This window comes from Aptenodytes forsteri, unplaced genomic scaffold (genome assembly GCF_000699145.1).
Source record: "Aptenodytes forsteri isolate BGI_AS27 unplaced genomic scaffold, ASM69914v1 Scaffold82, whole genome shotgun sequence".
Classification (NCBI taxonomy): Eukaryota; Metazoa; Chordata; class Aves; order Sphenisciformes; family Spheniscidae; genus Aptenodytes; species Aptenodytes forsteri.
In genome coordinates this window covers 5,337,864-5,358,202 of record NW_008795490.1, presented here as the reverse complement: position 1 = coordinate 5,358,202, position 20,339 = coordinate 5,337,864, and the positions used below count along the sequence as shown (strand labels likewise).

At 40.0% G+C, this 20,339-nt stretch overlaps 1 protein-coding gene across 2 annotated transcripts in view; it reads right to left on the bottom strand.

The window, feature by feature from the left end:
- The window catches only part of ARID1B (AT-rich interaction domain 1B), a 313,144-nt gene that overhangs the window by 66,506 nt on the left and 226,299 nt on the right, over positions 1-20,339 (bottom strand). For both annotated transcript variants that reach the window (XM_009281433.1, XM_009281435.1), the window contains exons 6-7: positions 19,610-19,699; positions 3,190-3,369 (exon numbers count right to left, since the gene is read on the bottom strand). In XM_009281433.1, coding sequence (XP_009279708.1) covers positions 3,190-3,369; positions 19,610-19,699 — 270 coding nt within the window. The remainder of the gene's footprint in view (positions 1-3,189; positions 3,370-19,609; positions 19,700-20,339) is intronic.

Sequence of the window (20,339 nt, the reverse complement as noted above, 5' to 3'; positions counted from 1 at the left end):
TAACTCCAAAGGCTGTTGCATATGTGGGTCTGGATTCGGAGGTCCAGACTCTTGAGATACTCAGGGCATCTCATCCTTAAGATGCTACCACTTTAATTAAAATCTAGGATTAAAATCAGTGGGAGCTAGATAGCAAAGTGCTTTTGTGAAATGAGTCCAACATTAAAGGTTACAAAGCACAAATACTCAATTCATATTACTTTACCATGAACAAAAGGGGGGTTTAACTTACTGTGAAGTTCTGGGCTTGTGGTTCAAACATATTCAGTAGTGGTTTCTCTCTTTGTTATACCCAAACAGAACAGTTTTACTGCTGAATTGAGTAGGAAAAGTTAGGGAGACAGGATGCATTTTTGACACGTTTTACTGATCCACAGGAAGTTTTTCTCTGCCCCAGTCTTAAAAGACCCAACCGACTACAGCATCTGACTGCTCTCCAGAGTGCATTTAAGGGACATTTTGCTGTGGCAGCAGTTTGATGCTCGGGTCATAGACCAGAGTTTCATTAGCCCCCGAGCCAGATGTTGTCCAAATACAAACCAAAGAGACTGTTTCTTTCAGTAACAACTTCCATTCTCGCTCTTTTTTTTTTATTCTTGGGGACAGGAAAATGCTGGGATTTAATACAAAATTAAAACTTACGTTCTGTACTGCATGCTCCTGTGTTGTATCACAGACACACAGAAGTGTGGAGCCAAAGCAATTTTTTATTTTTGTAGGAAATGGTTTCACAGGATTGGACTAGGTCCCCAGAAGAGAACTGCTTCCTGGGAAAATATATTCTACTCTTATTATAGATCTAAGTGTCATGTAAACACATGAAAACCAAATAAATCAACCATATTCATGAAATGGATCATTCTGCTCTCATGAACTGGGGGCTAATTCCTCCAACCCAAACTTACTGGTGTAGTCTTTACTATGGTGCGCAATTCCACTGCAGAGAAAGGACACTAGCCTTGAGCAACCATTTTCAGGGCAGCACATAGTGAAATCTAGCATTCAAACTAAAAGCTTAATGTCACAGAATGCTTTGACGCATATATAAAAATACAAGTAGTCCTGTCAAACTCAGCCTATGCTTAACAATATTCTGGAGGAAGGCCTACGTGAACAAAACACAGAAAGCAAATAAAATCCTTGAGAATTATTTTAGTTTAATAATTTAAGAACTTGGTTGCAACCCAGGTAATTTTTAATATATTTGTTATTTTGGCAATAAAAGGCAAATGGGGTAACATTATTACATATTCATCATTGCTGGCACATAGTTGTGCTTTGTAAGAGGATATGTTAAGAGTTGCAATTACAGATTACTTTCATTAAAAATGAAAAATGCTATTAAAAACTTAAGTCCAGGTAAATACATGACTTTGAAATATCACCATCTTCACCCCTGGATTTTATTAATGGTCACATTAGCCTGGTGAAAACTGGTATTCTTCTGCTCTAATTGTTACCTGTAGAGCTGAAAGTCTGCAGGGCCCTAATTTTATGATGACCAGTGCACAGGATCACTGGTACTCTCCAAGAGCTGGCAGAAGAACACGCTTTTCATCCATCACGCTATTCACCAGACCCTTCTGAAATGGCCTGTTAATGACAATGATGCTCATTTTCTTGCTGCCCCTCAAGTTCACTTTTTAATAGCTGTTTCTTCCTGACCGCGACCCATAAAATCATTACATAGGCACTTTCATCTACAGAGGGAGGAAAAGAACTGCTGAACTCAAGCAAAAAAGAAAGTAGTATTCGGCGTGTTACTTAAATGCATTGATTTAGTACAAAAACCTTTCCATTCAATCAGTGTGGATAGCTAATGTTTTACTGCACTTGACACCCACTATTCCCATGGTTCGGAATCTCAGCAGCAGCAGTACAGCTGGAAGTCAGGATAGCACATCATAAATCCACTGGATTTTTACCAGTTAAGCTAGTTGCTCACTGTGCAGATAAAAATAAGCACTTGGACAGCATTTTATGGCCACAAAATGCTTTCCAAATAAAAGGAAAGCACCAGTCAACTGGAGTTAGGTAATTAATCTTCACATGTGGCTATAAGGCACTACTAGCCCCATTTTACAGTTAAGGAAAGTGAAGCAGAAAAATGAATCTACTTGCTTAAGTTGAAAGATGGTGTAAAAGGCAGAGCCAAAATTAGAAACTGGAAATCTTGGCTTGTAGCCCTGTGCTCAGAACACTACAACAAACGCTACCCAGAGATGAACCAGAAAGGAACACTGCACAGGGCAGCAAGGCTGCCTGCAAACAAACATCAGAACTAGTTCTCAGAAAGTCCGGAGACTAAAATAACCATCTTTGCTAGCATAGGCAAGCCATCGAGCCCTTACAGAATTTCCCATCGGTGGCTCCAGTCCTTTTTGAGGATTTTAAGTAAGAAAGCAACAGTAGGAAGTGCTGAAATAGAAAAGCTTCTTTATGTACCTCTAAAGAAAATACTGCCCCTTATATATTCTGTGGCTTGACTTCATCTTCATTAAACCTCTGAACAGATGCATACTTTATAAAGGTTATCCATTAAAGGCAAAACAATAGGCAAGTTCAAGGTTGTCCGGGGCAGAAATTCTATTTTTGTTTTGGTCCTCCAACAATTCTGTCAAGCAAGCAAAATAAAAGGAACTGTCTCTCTCAGTCTGAAGTGTTAGTTAAGATTCACAAACCGTATGCATTAGAGCTCAATATTATATTCCCACAGTAACCACCGTATTATTATGCTTGTTAGAAGACTTTAAGCCTCACAGTCACCACACAATTTCAGACTGGCCTTGGGATTTCATCTAAGAAAAGAAGTCCTATTTTGGGATCGGTGTTCTGACCCTTATTCCATGCTTGGTCAAACGCAGCCTCGTCACAGAGGTAACATGCTTGGGCTCCTAAACAATGGCCCTGGCAATGCAACAGATTCATCATTTCCTTGCCTGATTTAAGGTCACTATTTTTATACAGAGAAAGGTGCTAATAACAGAAGCAGCTTCTTCCACAAGGTGCAGCTCCACCTCTGGATGACAGTTTTGTTTGTTTAGGTTTTTTTTTAGGGAGGGTGTTGTGTGTGTGGTTTTGTTTTTTGTTTTTTTTTAAGAAATCACATACCTACCTACATACACGACACATATATTTTATAAATATATATATTAAAATTATCATATGTATTACCAGCAAGCATTTTACCTTGTGGTCCATACTGGCTCATCTGAGGCCCATAAGTACCACTTGAATTACTCTGCTGAAAGCTACCGATTCCAGGATGCACTTGGCCTCCAGGTGAGGGGTGTGGTGACATGGAAGGTCCAGTTTGCTGAGGTCCATACTGTGACATTTGGGGGTTCCTCTGTATGCCTGCCATAAAACCTAAAGGGAAAAAAGCGCCAAAGCAAAAATTAATGTTCTTTATTTAAGAAATCTTTGACCTTAAAAAAAACAACCCTCTTTAGTTATTTTCAGACTAAAGATACCCAGAAAACTGCCACTATTCATACGAACAGAAGCAAATGCATCTCCAAGTCAGCAAAGCTGTCTCAACAATCAAAACTTGTACACAAGGCTCAAAAACTTCTACTTGTAAAAGAAAGACAGGGCAGTCCTGCTTAGCTACAAATGGCTGTTGATTTTAAAATTAAAACAATCTTTAGGAAAAAAAATTAAAGGCAATTATCAGCATTACCTAGTAAGTAGTAGGGAATTTGCCTGATGACTTACAGTGGGAGTATCATAACTTCCAAAATTATATGTTGCTACCAAAATGCATAACTTCAGCATATAGAAATCCACTGTAAATACTCCTATTGCCCACAAACTCTCCAGAGCTAAAATTTCCCTTTATGTGAAGACCAGTCATACCAGCCAGAAAAAAAAGTCGTTTTGGTATGTATTTGTGCTCTAGGTCCTTCTTCTGGTCTGTCCCCAGCACACCTGTGGTGCATTCTCTCCTTTTTCCCCTTTGCAAATGCATTAATGAATTCCAATTTCATTTAAGGTTCAAAAGCTGCAGCAAGAGACCTAGTGAAATGCTATAAAATCTAGAAGCTTCATATAAAGGAACAGAACTAAGCCTATTACATGGGAGACGAAGAGGGTTTTGTGGTGGGGTTTTTCAAGTTTTCATGAACTGGGAAAAATCCTGCAATCTTGCCCATGAAATGTCTCTGCAGGGATGCTGGTTTTCTAACATTTTACCCTGAAAGGTTTCAGTGCTGCTTTCAATGCTGAAGAGGATGCGCTGAGGAGACGGCAAGGTGTTTTTCTTATTTCTGGAGGAAATCTGCTTTCTTTTCTGTTCTGCTTGCATATTAAATTTCATCTTCACGTTACTCTGTGAGGCAAAACACGAGCATACTGAAGGACAGCGTTTGCTCTGCTGCCACCGGCGGCCCGTGAGGCCGCTGGTGGCTCACCCACGGCCGGTGAGGCGGGAGGCACGGCGCACTGCTGCCCAGTGGGCAAACATGCACAAGCAAGTCTGCATTTCGGCCCATCCTGCAACTAGTTCAGGCATCCGCGCTTTGAGGCTGCGGAGAGCTGAAGTGTTATTTATGAAAGGTGCCCGTTTCCTCTCCCCTCCATTAATTTTAGTGGCGTGCGTGGGGGGAGGTGTGAAGTTGAAAGCCAAGAGACACCTCGCCTGGCAGCACTAATTACACCTTACCTTAGAGGAAAGGTACGTGCAAACCCCCCTGACAGTGAGTGGACAAGTGGAAGCTGTTGAAGGGAAGATCAGAAAAAGAAAAAAAGAGAAAAGGGGAGAGAGAGGCAAAGACAAGTTGTGAAGACAGACAGAAACGGGTGACAGGAGCAGGGAGTGGTGGCAGAAGGATGACCCTCCCAAAGGGCCGGGGTGTCCTCCCTCTCGTTAGCATCAAACATCACAGACCGAAGGCTCAATGCCTGATTAATGAAGAGAGGTAATTTTTTCTGAGCCACATATAGACACGTGATCAAACTCATAACTGAAAACATTGAGGTGCTACAGCTCCCACGACTTGGTGGATCAGGGGTCTCTCTGTGGGGACCACAGCTCCAACAAACACGTCTTGAACTCAAAAGAGTAAGTTTCTCATCCTAGCACTGCTGTTACTGACACAGTAGGTGACAGTGGGTGAATGACCTTCTCGCCTTTCTGCAGGTCGGCCTCCCCATTTGTACACTGGTGACAAAGCGTGGTATGAAAGGGGACAGTATCTGCGATGTAGAAATGAAAGGTGGTATGTACTTTACCAGAGATCAGGCTTTGAGTCCAAACACACGTAAACAGTTCTTGAGCCCTCCACAAACCTTTGCTATATAGCATACTTATCCATCCACTAAAACCCTGTCAGAGAGACAACAAGCTCAATGCTGCAAGTCATAAGGAGAAAAACCAGGAGCTGAGATGATCTTGCACCCCTTTGTGCCCAGTTCTTTTGTGTTACGAACAGCTCAACCCGTAACATGCTAACTGCAAGATTTGGCGGAATATGCACAGAGTTTTCCTAATCTTTGTGCAAGCCCCACGACAAGGGATTTGATCACACCTGAACTGCAAAGTCAGAGCCTGGCACCTGCTCTGGAGGAAGCCGGACCACATGCACTGGCATGCAGCGTGGCAAATAACTGAGGGCAAAATGGCGGCTTGGAAACTGGTCTGTACTGGTTGGAAAACTCCACACTTCTGCAAAGGAAAGCTCGTATGACCTTCTCCACTTAGTTTTATTTTGAAACAGATCCCTCGATTTTTTAAATAGTTCCACTCTGCACATGAATTTGTTACAAAGCCTATGTCTTCTGCTGACAGTGCTGTAACTAATTTAGAAACCTAATACAATCGTATGTCTGTATGAAATAAATGCATGCATTCCCGACACACATACAGCATATATATCACACTCGTACGACCCATTTAAATGAGAAATTTTGTACTGGTCACACTAAATTTTTTATTATAAAGATAGTAAAGTTACTCCTGTATCTAGTACAGAAATGAGGGTTTTCTGTTCACCATGGGCCTTTTAATCTATATGAGATAACTTTCCAAACATTGTGCTAGTGGTAAAGGTTTTTCAGCCCAGTTATTATTGTAGGCAGTACTTTTCTTAACACCACAAGGATGGATGACACATTGAAAAGCTATAATTTGTACGGGTTGTAGTGGTTTCCAGTAGTGATGCAGAGGGACTGCTGGTTGTTGAATCTAATGGAGAACATGGACTAAAGACTGATGGAGAACATGGAGAACATCAGTTTTAGCCAGTTCTGCTGTTGTCAGAAGGGCTCCTGAAGGGACTAGAGTAGTAAGTGAAATAAATGTTTCCACTCAAATGACCTCTTCTTCAGGAAACTTCTAATCCATTTCTGATGCTGTGGAGTGGACTGTGTGGCTAAGTGTACAGTCATAAATAAAACACGCCAGGCCCATTCCCTGGCCTGGAGAGTGGTGTGGCACGCTCGTGTCCATCCAGCTAAACCTTCCCACTCAACCCTGGTAGTCTTATCTGTATGACTCCTGTGCGCAGTCCCTTGTGCTGCCTTATCCATGCCCTGGGCTGTGGCTCACGGACTGCTCACAGCCATCACAAACCATGCCGTGGGGCATGCCAGTAATTCAACAGCAGAGGTAACTGTGTGATACTACTCAAACTCATGCTCTGGCCTTAGTTTACAGAGATGTTGATTAACACAAGAAGAACGGAACAGTCTCCTTAAGAGCTTTTGACATGAGGCATGAATTTCATAATCCCAGAGGGTGTGAGATCCCTCTCAAAGGAGGTTGGCTTTGCTATCTTCTCTTGAGCACAGACAGGTAAAGAACTAAGAAAAAGGAAGCCTGAAATTCAGGAAGAGCATCTGTGCCATATTATCTTCTATCACTGTCTGTACGGTACATTGAAGCATGGCCTTAGAATAGGACATGCTCCAACTTCCTTCCAGAGAGCAGAGGAGTCATTTCAGCTATAGATGTGACGCGGAGAAGAAGGTAAGATCAGGTCCTTACTGTGATCTGGATTCCATTACAACAAAGAGGAGTCTATCCTCATCTACCTCTGTGACAGCCCAGTGAACGTTCAGAGACCAGTGCATGAGTTTGAAGTGTTTCAGATATTTGCAGAAAGCGCAGATGTCTTTGAGAGAAAAGGGGTTCCTGGTCAAGACGTTAACATTCTTGCATCATAAAGAGAAAACAACATCAACTCTAGAAATCTTATCAGAAATGAAAGGGAACAGCTGGCATACATTCATTTTTCCTTATTTACACATATTTTCCCTAGTGTTCAACTTCATTTTATAACAGATACAAAAAAGAAATAAATTTTCCTTCCAGAAAATTAGATCTAAGATAAAGTTTGCTTTTGTAAAGAGGGAAGTAGGATTACATTAGAGCTGCACTGGAGTAAAGGCGGTGGAGTGATTAACCAGCCAGACTGCATCTGACATGTCAACCTCTGTGACAACCGGCACGGGAGAAAGGGCGGTGGAGTGATTAAACAGCCAGACTGCATCTGACATGTCAACCTCTGTGACAACAAGGTGGGGTTTTTTGTCTTTTAAATAAACTGCTAGGAAACAGCTATGAGTTAAGACTTTAAAAATTGCAATAGCAACATGCACATCAGTGAACAAATCTACTCTCTTCCCTTAATATTAGTGATAAAAGAGGTACAGATGATGCTTTACTTGCCATCGCAACAAGAGGTTACTTACCGAAAAAACACTTGAGTGGATTTTGGCAAACGAAGCTATTTCAGGAGTGGCTGAATAAAGTGAGCCTGCCAGAAGTATTCTCTTCCTTTTTAGTTATTTTTTATACTACATTTACGTACCTAAAGAATGGTTGTCTTTATTAAAAACCAATTTAAAGTTGTAGAGTCATCTTTGCATTTTTTTAGTTCTAAATGAAACAGTAGCATACTATTAAGAATTAGCACACCATAACTATAATAAAATATATTTGCATGTTCAAATAGAACATACATACAAGGTTTAAAAATGGTCAGGTAGCAGCATATTTTTCTTCTTTCTTTTTAGCAAAATACAGAGAAAAAATATACAACAGGTAATGCTTATGATAGAAGTGTTTCTGTTCCTTTGATAAAGGAAAAGACAAAAATGAAGCTTCTGTTGTCCTATACAGTACTAACATCTGGTAATATACATCATATAGCTAATACCATTTATGATGCTTTTGAAAAAACATTTAAAATCTTGTTTTTCCCTTATGCATAGGTATACACAAAACAGATAAACAACAGTAAATTACTAAAGCTTCATGAAATTATGCATTAAGGTTGTCTTAATTACATTTGTACACTGACCAATACAAAATCATCTGTTGAATACTATCTCCTTAGCACTAACCATGAAAAACACCCACCGAATGTGCTGGGTGTTGCTGTAAAATCTGAAATGGATTCCTTCGATATTTTAAAGTCTTGGCTTGAATATGAAAAAATCTTTCCAGGAAAGCAGGAGCTCAAACACAAAGGAAGTGACTGCAAAGTAACAAGTTATTGCTTATGCTGATGGACAGCAACTGTCTACTGGCACACACTTAACCCATGGTCAATGAGAGGTCTTTTGATTTAGCCAGTAGCGCATTGATTTTCATGAATGAATTAAACCTGAAAACACATGGAACACTTACTCATTTTAAGCTCAGGAAAACTTTGGAGTTTACAGTGATAGCAGATCATCATTAAATTACACATTTGATAAATAAAAAAATGAGGAAAGATACAACTTGCAACGGTACTTTGTAAAAAAGAACGTAAGAAAAAATAGATCAGGCTATTGCTCTTTCTAGAGAAACATGGTTAGTGACAGAGCATGGGACCAAAACAACTGAGGAAGCCCTCTGAGTAAGGGATAAGGAAGTTCCCCTTGTTCAAGGGCAGAGGCTAAAGAAGGAGCTAGACAGGCTTATTACTCTGAAAATAATGGAATGAGAAAAGCAGAAACAGATTGGATGCATTCACTAATCATCAAATAATTAGAGAAAAATAACATAAAATTATCTACTTACAAATCAACTCAAAAAATTAAATATGTGAAAAGAGGTATGTTCCACTACCTATAAAGGAAAAACTTGTGTGTGGGGGGAATCACACAAATTTCCAATGCTTGGTATGTTAGTAAGGCACTGGCCAGTACCCTTGAGAAAAAAGAGCAAATGTTTGCACACCCATGACACAGTTTTTGACAGACTTTCCTTTCTCAGACAGCCGTTTGGGTTGCATTCACTGTCTCAGGATTTTCACCAGAGAATACAACAGAACTGAGACGGATCTAAAGCGGCGACTCCCAAATGTAGCTCATCCATAGGTAAACAATACAGACAGAAATGGCAGGGTAACGCTAAACAAACGAAAAACAATATTCTGTGCAGTGGATATAATAAAATTTGGCAACCTGTTAGCACGACAGGGTGCTCAGGAAGATCACAGCTAGACTGAAACTCTCCCTAGCCCACCTGTCTCAGATGGCAAGGACAGTTCAGGAAGTCTTTGGACTGGTGAACCATGTCTGGGTTTTTGCCCAGCTAAACATGTCCCAGTCAGCACCTCAGAGCGCTGCGAGGAAACATCCAACAGAACAAGATTCACACATTAATGAAGTGTTTTAGTAATTGAAAGAGTTCGTTACTCTCACATAAGCCTGAGATACCAGGACCATAAATATGCAACCAGGTTGTCTGCACAGACTGCCGATGGTACTGGAACAAACATCTTCAAATGGTGTGGTCAAACCTGGAGATGAGCGGCTTACAGACTGTAGGAGCTAAGAAAATACTGTTGTGCCATTGCTCATGGACAGCCAGCACTACCTGGCCACAGACTGCTTCCTGTCAGTGGCAAAGAATGGCGCAGTACCTCCTAAGGTGCTACCTTTAGGTATACATTAAAAAGGACACAGTGAGAGAAATTTAGATACTGGAAAAAAATCTAAGCAGCCAAAAATTTTATGCAAGTTTAAACAAATCACAGCAATGAAGAAACTGGGGAAGGTTTGACCCATGTACCAGAATACAACCCAAGTAAATCAAGTGAAACCATGTGGATGGCATAAGAAAACTGGCCTCTAGAGCAAGCAGGCACAAGATTTATTTACATTCAAGATAATGTACTTTCCTCAGCTCTTATTCTCACTTTCCAGAAGCCAGCCTTACTAAAATATGCCCAGCTGGACTGGTGACAGCACATATGAAACGTACATTTGTCATAAATGGAACATCCGACTTAGTAACGTACACTACAGCGTGATGGGTTGGTGAGCATGAGTAGATCGGCTTGCAGTGTAAACCTCATTTAGATGATGCAAATACTAATTCTTAATACGCCTGTCCAGTTAACAGGCTGGTAAAAAAACATATAAATCAAATAAATAAAACACCTTCACAAACAGATGGCAAACAAGATTCTGATCCATATTTAGCACAGCTAAGTTACAGCACTGCACCAATACAGTATCTTTGGATGGCTCTGGTATGAACCTGTTAGATGTGCCCCAAGCAGCAGCACTGACATGGGTAATACTTAGGTATTGAATACACCAGATCTTTGCTAATATCCCTGGTACTGAGTGAATGCTTCTGCTGACAAGCAACTTGGGCAACTGAAGGGTAGCAACATAAAATGTACTGAGACTACTGACATAGGAGAAATTAAAAGGCTTATTCTTTAGCCTCTAACAAGAAGGCTAATAATCTTCTTGATAATAAGTTTTTTACTCATATAACAGCTAAAAAAAGATTTTTAAATCCTTATTCCTTTCTCCAATCACAATTTATTTTTCAAAAAAGTCCCAAAGAGCTTTTAGGAGAAAGTTCTTTATTGTTTCCCCATTAACCATGAAAAAAAATTTCTACATTGAGCTCTTTCTTCAGCCCACATAAAACCTTGTTGTCTTCTCCAAGTCCATCAGGTGCCACTAAAAACATCCAAAGTTCTCTGGGCCAGAGTAACAGTGACATGGTTCCCCTTTGGTACCTGGACATTTTCACGTTGGCATCTGCTAATATCTGCAGAACGACCACCACATTTCTTCACACCCATTCAACAAAGGATGTTTCTTTGCTTATGTGAAACAGCAGTTATGGAAAACATCACCTTAGCAAAATTTGGGCTTCCTGCAAAGATCACTGTGGTATTTCTCCTTTTCACAAAAGGATCACTGTTCTGTTTAAGAAAAAGCGCTGGACTGGATTTTTTTTTTTTTTTGAAAGTATTTTCTTATTATGCTTTAATATCTATCTTACAGTCTCCTCACTGTTTATTTGTCTGACTGCTTCTCTTCACAATGTGAATAGCTTTGGGGAAGATGGAAACTAATGACCTAGCCAAGGGTTTAACCCAGACCCCCTAGTGTTTTACCAGCTGTGCTATTAGGTTAACTGGCTGAATCTCCTCTGCTTCTCTCTCTGATATTACAAAACCCGGTCTATGTATAGCATGCAATAATGTTTAAATTTTTCCCACCCCTAAACCTCCCTCTGCTTCTGCCTAGCCTTGAAATTCATATAATCTATCATTGATAAATTAGAATCTGGGGAAGGATCAGACAGATTACCCAGATGGTAGCTGGGGAAGAAATATCCAACCTTTCCTAATGCAAACCTTGCATAATGGTCTCTGGCGTAAATTTTAAGTGCTATACTGAGGGCAGAAAAGGAAAGACATTTGTGGAGATGTTGATGCACTGACAGAACAAAAAACCATTGCTCATCCACTATCTTGCGTATAATTTGTTACTGTAACATGCCTTACGCAAGATGCTTTTACTATGGTGCTTGGAAAATTAGGGTAACGGTGAACTGCAGTACAAAAGCACCCCACCCAGCCCTCCCAATTGCCCCCGAAGCAAATCCTCAATTTCAGTAGGTGCTGGAATTAATCTGAGCAACAACAAGAAAAACCTGAGGAACCCACCTGCTTTATACAATCAACATTTGTCTAAGTTTCCCTAATAACATGCATACTTATGAAAATCACGGAGGACAGCAATGAAGGAACGGCATTTTTCAACGTGTAATGTTGTCGTGGTTTAACCTCTAAAATTAACTCTATCCCAGCCGAAACCAGGACAAATGTGCAAGGCCTGCAGGCTTAATGGTCTAAATTTCAGGTTTGAAAAATTTATCCTCCCTGGAGACTCCTGTTCAAAGTTTCCATGGATCAACTCAGATCTTCCTTTTCATGAAGTAAACATATTGAATACCATGAGATATATATGGATTTTGTGGACAAGACTAAAATACACAAGATGTGTCTTTTCTGTCTTGCACACACATAAAATAAATGATAATATTTTTTCAAAAATACAAAATCCATGTGTTGTCCTCAGTCCCAAAACGCCTTCATCTCGGTCTTATTTTACCATGAGTTATGATTTGACTGATTCTTCCCTTCCTTGATTTGCAGCTGTTCCCTGACGAGTGTTTATTCTACAGCCTTTTGGGATCCTTTGGGATGGAAAGAACTCCAGTGTTAGCTATTAATATATACATTATATAGATTTCAGCTCACTGCCCTATATATTAACTTTAAAAGACATAAAGGTTCTTAGATCAGAAGTTCTTTATTTTTACAGAAGCTTCATAAAAAGGTTAACTTAGGTACTGAGGGAGCAGAGTGTCCTGGAAACAATAGTGCTGTTGAACAGGCAGGCCACAGGCGGCTCCCAGTTTATAGGCCACGATGGGAAGCTGTCCCAGGGACAGGGATCATACCCGGTAACTTTGCATTGACTGTCAGTTTGTCAAGTTCTTCATCAGTGACTGCTTGCGGCTTATCTCGCTCCCTGAGCCCAGAGGCAGGGAATCTGACGGCTGCCTAATGAAGTCACTGGAAACTTTTCTATTGAGAAGTCTCTCTGCTGGCAACTATATAAACTCTCTCAGAATAATTCAATTCTGCTCCCTAATCTCAAAAAGAGAATCCCCAATTTAGTTTAAAAAATGAAATAAAGATTCATCCCCAAGTATAACAAGATTTAACATCAGTAAGAAGAAAGCAATGACCAGCTGCTAGTATACAAGATTTACTTGGGAGACCTGACTCTGGGTTTTGATTGTACAAATACTATTATCTACTTCAAATCCTACTTCTGCAGTTTTGCTCTCTCCCACCGTGGCTTATCACATGTAAATCATATGCTTTCCTCCTCTGGCTCTTCTTGCAGATGGCCAATACTGCTGTATATTTAGTGCAGGCCACAACTAATCAGATCAACCTAAAGCCGAGACTAGCCGGTATATGTTTGAAACCCAAGTGCAGTCTGAAACCAGTATCCTGAAATGGCAACTGATTTCTGTAAGAATTAACCTGGTTTGGCAGAGTAACGTAATTTCTAATACTTTCGGGCAAGAAAAGCAGGTCTTCCTGCAATGCTTGAGACACAAACAGACACAAAACTATTCACTCCCACAGCTCAAGACTGAAAACCAGTAACCTTTTATCCTGAAGGTCTTGATTACTAATCAAAGTAGACATATTGCTACATGATGTAGTGCAATACAAACAGGTAGAAAAATGGGGGCCTTGGGTGCTATTGCAATTAAAATAGCAAAGAAAAATAGTGTGCGTACATTTAAAAAACCTGCTCATCAGACCAACACTGCACTTCAGTGCACTACACTTCCACTTTTACAATCAAATTAAAAATACAGTGGTAAAAAACAATGATGGCCTGATCCTTTTTAAAGACTGTTGATAAATTTAATGCTCACTAAATTGAGAAACTAACATAACTTTTTGAGTCACCAAAGAAGTTCAGTGCACGGTTCTACTGCATGGCTCTGCCTTCACATACAGATCAGCTCTGTATGCTCCTATGCATCAGGTTACTATTTCATCACGTGACTCGAGATGAGAGAGAGATGTTTTACAGAGCTAGCCTTGCAATGAAATAACTCCTTGTAAAGACGTGTGACGGTTTCAACTAAAACCTGCTTTTCCTCCTTACGTGACGCACTTTTCTGGCTGTTGAGGGCACAACTCCCCTAACCCCAGTTTTCTAGGCATGAAGATTTCCTCCCAGCCTGGCACGCTGTTCCTGCATACCAGCTGGAGCTCAGCTCCTCCGCACTGACCCACTTGGAGAATGCTATGTGCAGAAGAGGCACTCAAACATACCTGTGGCTTTGCACTCAGTGCATGTCTCAAGCATCTTTTTTTAAGAGCCTGAAACACTTCAGTCTACATCAAGTAAACTTATTACCAAGTCTGATTTAACCTTAAGTGGTGTCATCGTTAACATGGCAAGCAGAAGAATTTTAATGACAAGAATCATTTTATTCTCTAGCTCCTCAGTGCTCCGAATAGATCCCAAATCCCCAAATGAGAGCAAAAAACGTATTCTCAGGGAAAAAGTCTCTTTAAGATCTAAAAGCAAACTACAGTATCTTTTCTGTTGCAGTAAGGATTCTTTGATCTATTTTCTTCCTTCTGGTTTCTTTTTTAAGAAGAAAATAGATTTCAGGGAAAAGAATCTCTATCATCAAATATCAGTATTAAGCCATAAATCTGATCAGGAATTGTAGGTGCAAAACACCAGATTGGTATTCTGTGTCTTCCGCACAAGCAAAAACATTTATATTTTGTTAGAAGAAAATACATGACAGTGGAATTTATGTGATGACTGTTGACAAATAAGCATGCCCAGAAAACAGTTAAAGGGAAGGAAAACACCTATATGAAATCTAATGGGCAAATTAGGAAATTGTAGTTACAGGAATTCAGTTGCTACTTAGTGTTTATAAGGGAAACACAAAGAGAACATCAAAATGCCTGATCACATCCCATCTGTTACTACCTCTTGCTGGATAACATCTTGGCTGCCAAAAAAGCTATTTAAATTTACTACATTGCAGCTACTGATAAATATCACTTCTGTGAAGATTTAATACTAAATAAGGACTAGATCTGAGGATAAAGCTCACAAGCAGTTGTGTCAAAAAGATCCAAATTTTGCTTAGTATAACACCTGTACTCCCACAAGCCTGCAGTTTCTTACTCCCCATCCCTGTCTGTGATATGTTTTTAACAGATCATACAACTGTATAACAATCCTCAAAAGCTGGATCGTGTCAACAACGGAAAGAAATAAAGCTAGAATGGAAAGAATGACATAAAAAAAGAAAAGGTACTAGGAGGAGGTGACGGAGAAGAGGAACGCTACTATTCAACAATTTTGGAGGTGCTTACTCCGGGCACTTTCCACATAGATCTGACAGGCACAGAATGGTGCCATGAAACTGCCTCCAGCAATAGAATACATTTTCCAGTACATCACAGCAGCTGCAACGGCATCAATTCTGCTTGCAATCCATGTCCAAACAGAAAAGTTCTCAGTGGTCCTATTTCAGCATATCTCAAGGACTAATTAAATCCTCATTACTATCTTCTAATTATTCCAGCGCTCTGGGATTTCACTGAGCAAGTCCCCAGTGGTGCATTAGATGAAAAGGGTTAAATAACCTGTGTTGATTTTGAGACTCCAGATCTATTTCAGACCTTTAGCATATCATCAGCATTATCATGAATATTTAACTACGTACCGCTGTGAAAATTATAAGGGGAAAACAATTAAAGATTTTTTAAAAATTAATTCTGACCCATATACATTTGCACTAATAAATAAGGCTTCTTTAAGTATCCCCATTATGGGAGCGCTTGCTAGAGTAATAACGTGAAGTCATTAACTGTTTCCATTAAATTCAATGGTTTTCAGGAGCTCCCAATTCACTGTTTAAATATAAGACACAAACCTGACATGTGCATATCCAACTGGAGAAGCATGAAAAATACTACGTAAGTTTTCTAAGCTTCTTCAAAATTAGGTAAGGAACCATTCATTTCTGCAGGGGTAAAAGTGCCTATTTCAACATTATTGTGACACATATTCTCCTATTAGTTTTGCACAGGTGAGTATTCATACACGCAGACGGACATCTGTTAGGTTACAAAAGTAAGAGTGGGAGTATAAGCTAATGGCCAGGATGGAAGGCTTCTTTTTCACGCTGCAGCTTCAGGAAACTGATTTAGGGGGTCAATTTGGATATTCTGCGTTTCTATTTAATCCATACAAATAACTTCTAACCCACTGAGCAGTTTTGGCTACTAAGCACATCCTCAAAGTGCGACTTCCAAAACCCAAACAGATGAGATAAGTAGGTACAGCTGAATATAGGGAACTCAAGCGGCTGTGTACCTCAATATTTGCCAAATGGTTACGACACCTGTGGTATCACCGCTGCCCTACCTCTGGGGGCTGATGCACGTAAAGTTTATAAAAACCTCTGCCTTCAATAAACACGAAAAATCAAAACCCTACTTTTGATCATAGTAACGGAAAATCTGGAGTAGCTGTATCAGAAACAAAGAGCAAAACATGCATCCCCTTTCCCCCAAAAAGCATAGCAAGTTTCAATAACTAGCTTAATTAGACTACATTTTCATGTGGTATCCCCAAGTAACGGTAATTGCTGGGATTCAGCAGCGGTTAAATGCACGTGTAGGTGAGCAGGCATGGCTACTCCTGCTTCTCCAAGAGACTTCTGACCCCAGTCCTGCACAGCCTGCTCCCTCTGTCTCCAGAGCTCACCGGCTCCGACAGTCCATTAAGGTATATGGGACTTACTTCAAGTCTCAGTACTTTCAAAGACATGTGAGCTGAGACATAGGTTATGCACATAAAAGTACATGCAATTTCTTATTGCCTAGGTAGAGAACACGTGTTGGTAGAACTGAAAAAGTTTCATTGACTGGGCATCAATCAACAGTGGCCGGTTACTGATTCTGGGACAATAACAGAAGTGGGCTGCCTAGAATAGCACGCTCCATTTATGCTGAGCCAGGTCCAAATGTCCTACAGATTGAGCAGGACAGGAAAAAATTTCACGTTAGTTTTACAAAGTAAGCATTTTTATGCTTATTACAAAAAGTATGAAATAAGCTATATAAAAAGCAAGCTGAGAGCACAGAAAATCCAATCGCCCAAGAAATTCCTATATTACTGTACATACGTACCTACGTTACCACTCCCCTCCTTCCACACACAGAACGTACATGTAAAAATATGCTCATTGCTTCATGCTGCACTGTATGACAGGGGATGTATAGCCTTAGGCAGGCAAACATAAAAATCCCAGCTGGGTGCTGAGTAACCATGGAAAGTAGGGTAAAATATAATCAAACACTTTCATAATAGAATAAATACATGTAAACTTAATGGTTCAAGGTAGTGCTTTAGCATCCAGAAGTGCTACAGCTCAGACTCCACCTGTCAATCAAACTTCACAGTATCTGGAAAATTACATTTTTTTCAAGCATTGAGAGCAGAGGATTCTGCTCAAGAAACGATTAGTCGCCTTTTGTTCATTCAATTCTCTCCCTAAACAAGGAAAGAAATGTTATACACAGTGCTAAAACAAACAACGTTACCTTATCTTATGGAGGGTCTCTGTTTTTTTTGTTTTAATTTTCTTTTTTTTCTTTTCTTTTTTTTTGGGAGAAAGTGTATCAGTAAGCCAAGAGTTTAAATTACTGTAACAGATGCCTATGGATCAGGTGTCCTTAGCAGCAATAATTTTCTACTCAGGTTTTTATCAGTAAATGACAAGCACCTTCCCTTTTGAGTCCCCATCACTCCCCCTCCTTCCTTTCTTCAAGTTCAGTGGAAACCAGTTCAAGCAAGGAAAGGAATCAACTAATGTAACAGCCTTTTTAAAAGGTGAAGTTTTCCATTTCAAAGGAGCCTCTAATCAATGTCAGGGCGCAAAAGGGAACGCACGCATGTTTATGCGCATATAGCACAGACTTTATAGAAGCTTTGGGGAACATGTTCTGCAAAATCAATATGACCTAGCTAGTTACAAATTTCGTATCTGCTGCATGAAACAAATGGACTTCTCGTACAAGCTGGGTCACAAGGATCATACATATTACACCGGATTTTGCATATGAAGAGTGCAAAAACTGCAACATTCCCAAATACATTTTCTCTAAGAAGATACCCATAATTCTCACCCCCCCGCACAGAGGAAGAACCAGACTAAATCAATCTGTAAATTTTATTACTCTCACTGTTATTTACTTGTTTGACTTCCCAGTTATGGCAGCTGTCTTCTCTGTTTTACTTTTGAATACTCCTTTGTCTCCCCCTACCATACAATGACCCCCAGTTTTGTTCTACAGCAGCAGTGGAGAGGTTCGAGCCTTCCAGCTCTGTCAGACCTGCCTAACTCGTCCCCCAAAGCCAGGTGAGGAACACACACTGCAGAAGTAATTATTGCTGGGCAGTGTAACATTTTGTGCCAAGACACAGTCATGCCAGGAAATGCACACATCTTTCTGAGATGCTTGGGTCTTCAAAGCCTCAATCTGATCCATTCCCACTGCCTTGTGACATTCTATCCCACAAAACATCATATATTTGTATTGGGTAGCGAGGCTATTCTTTTTTCACCAAGCATATACATTATTCTAAAAATTTTTTAAGGGGAAAATAAGTCCCTGCACTAACAACTGTGTATAAAGAACGACCTGAAAAGGAAACAAAACAAACGAGCTGAGTGTGGAATTGTGTGTTTCATGTTCTCATTAATCAGCATTCCTGGAGGAGGGGACATCCAACACAGAAAAATAGCAAAAATTAAGACTCTCTCCCCTTCTTTGTGAGTCCTCTTAGTTCCTCCTGGATGCTATCCCAGAAATTTGTCATTCTGTGAGTTCAACTTGTTTCGCTGTGAGAAAACTTCTAGTATTTATGGTATCCCCATATGGTGCTACTTGGAGTATTTCTGGTAGCAAGACATTTTAGGAGGGGCATTTCATAAATAACTCCATGTTTATCACAGTTATCATGTGTCTGTTTTGCAAGCTTGTCGCTGGCACATGTTAACCACTGCATGGACAGCATGCCCTGTTTACAGCAGTTGATCGTATGGCCACGCAACAAAGCTGTGACAACTACCTTTCATGAGCTCGGAAGGAGGTGAAAAGAAAAGGGCTTAAAGTTTATAAATGGTAACATTAAGAAAGAAGAAATGCTCTGTCTATTTTTGTGAGCACTTGCTAGGAAGCACCCTTTTACAACAGTGCTGTTGCCTGCAAGGTTTTCCCTTGCAAGGTTTCCAAATCTTTGAACCATTTGACCTAAATAGTTGATTTCCCTTTATATTTAAAGATATTTTTATTTCTAGAACTGGCTAGAGGACTAGCTATCATGTCCATGCAAAGACATCAGAGATGAGAATTTTAAGAACAGCAGCAAAACTGCAGTGCTTGTAGCTAGCACTATTTCTATACAACTTAATTCCAAGATAGACAACGAAAAGTTGAATTCTCTAGGATATGAATCAAGTATTTACAGCAAACTGCCTTTATACTCTGGGCATTCACTGTATTTTGAGAAAGCCTTCTTTCCAATTATATTTTGGTAAAACCTGCTATTCAATTGCTCTTTCCGCAGAGAAGGAAACCCCCTGAGCCTTTTACAATGAGGACTGTCATTATTTTCCCTAGGAAAAGAAAAGAAATACCAGGAAGTCTCACATTGCTAATGTGCGACTTAAAATGAAGGCTGCATTTGGCACCAACTAAAAAAGCCCCAACACCTAACAAACCTCGGTCCTGTGGCATTGGTGACTGGCTCAAGGCAGGGTGGGAGCTGGATTCTGACTGGCTGCCAGGAGGCTGCGGTGGCATCTGACTGCCTGTAACACACAGAGAAAAAAGGGAAAATAGACTTGCTTTTAACATTGCAATGCACAAAACCAAGCCTGCTGCATTTTTCAACCACTCAACATCAAAGAAAGTACCAGCTGTATAAGGTAAAGACAGAGCTCAACAGGTCTAGCTTTTTTCATTTTTTTTTTCTACTTTTTCCTCTTTTTTTTTTTTTGAAACCCATGGAGGAAACATGCATAAACATATTTAGCAACAGGCATGGCGAAATGTTCAATTTCGTATTGAGCGAGTTCCCAACCTCACCGACATGATCCAATTTATAGCTGCAAATCTCCTGACATGTATTTCTGTTAGAGAGTTTAACAAAACCCAAGTCTGCTGAACAATAGGGCTCATCCTGCCGAGCTTAAACTGGCCTCCAGCCAGGCAGACATGGACTGCTGCCAGCAATATTACCAATGAAAAATTCAGTCAATACAAAAATGACTAACAACAACAGTTTAAAAAGTATTTCAATGAATCAGTGGTTTTAATATTATTTGAACGTCCATGTAGAATATGGGAATAAAGAATAATATGTAGGTGCATGTGGTGAAAGTGAAGCATGTTTGAAAGAGATCAGACAGAAAAGGGGTATTTTATTATTCAAATAAAAGCAAAGGGAAG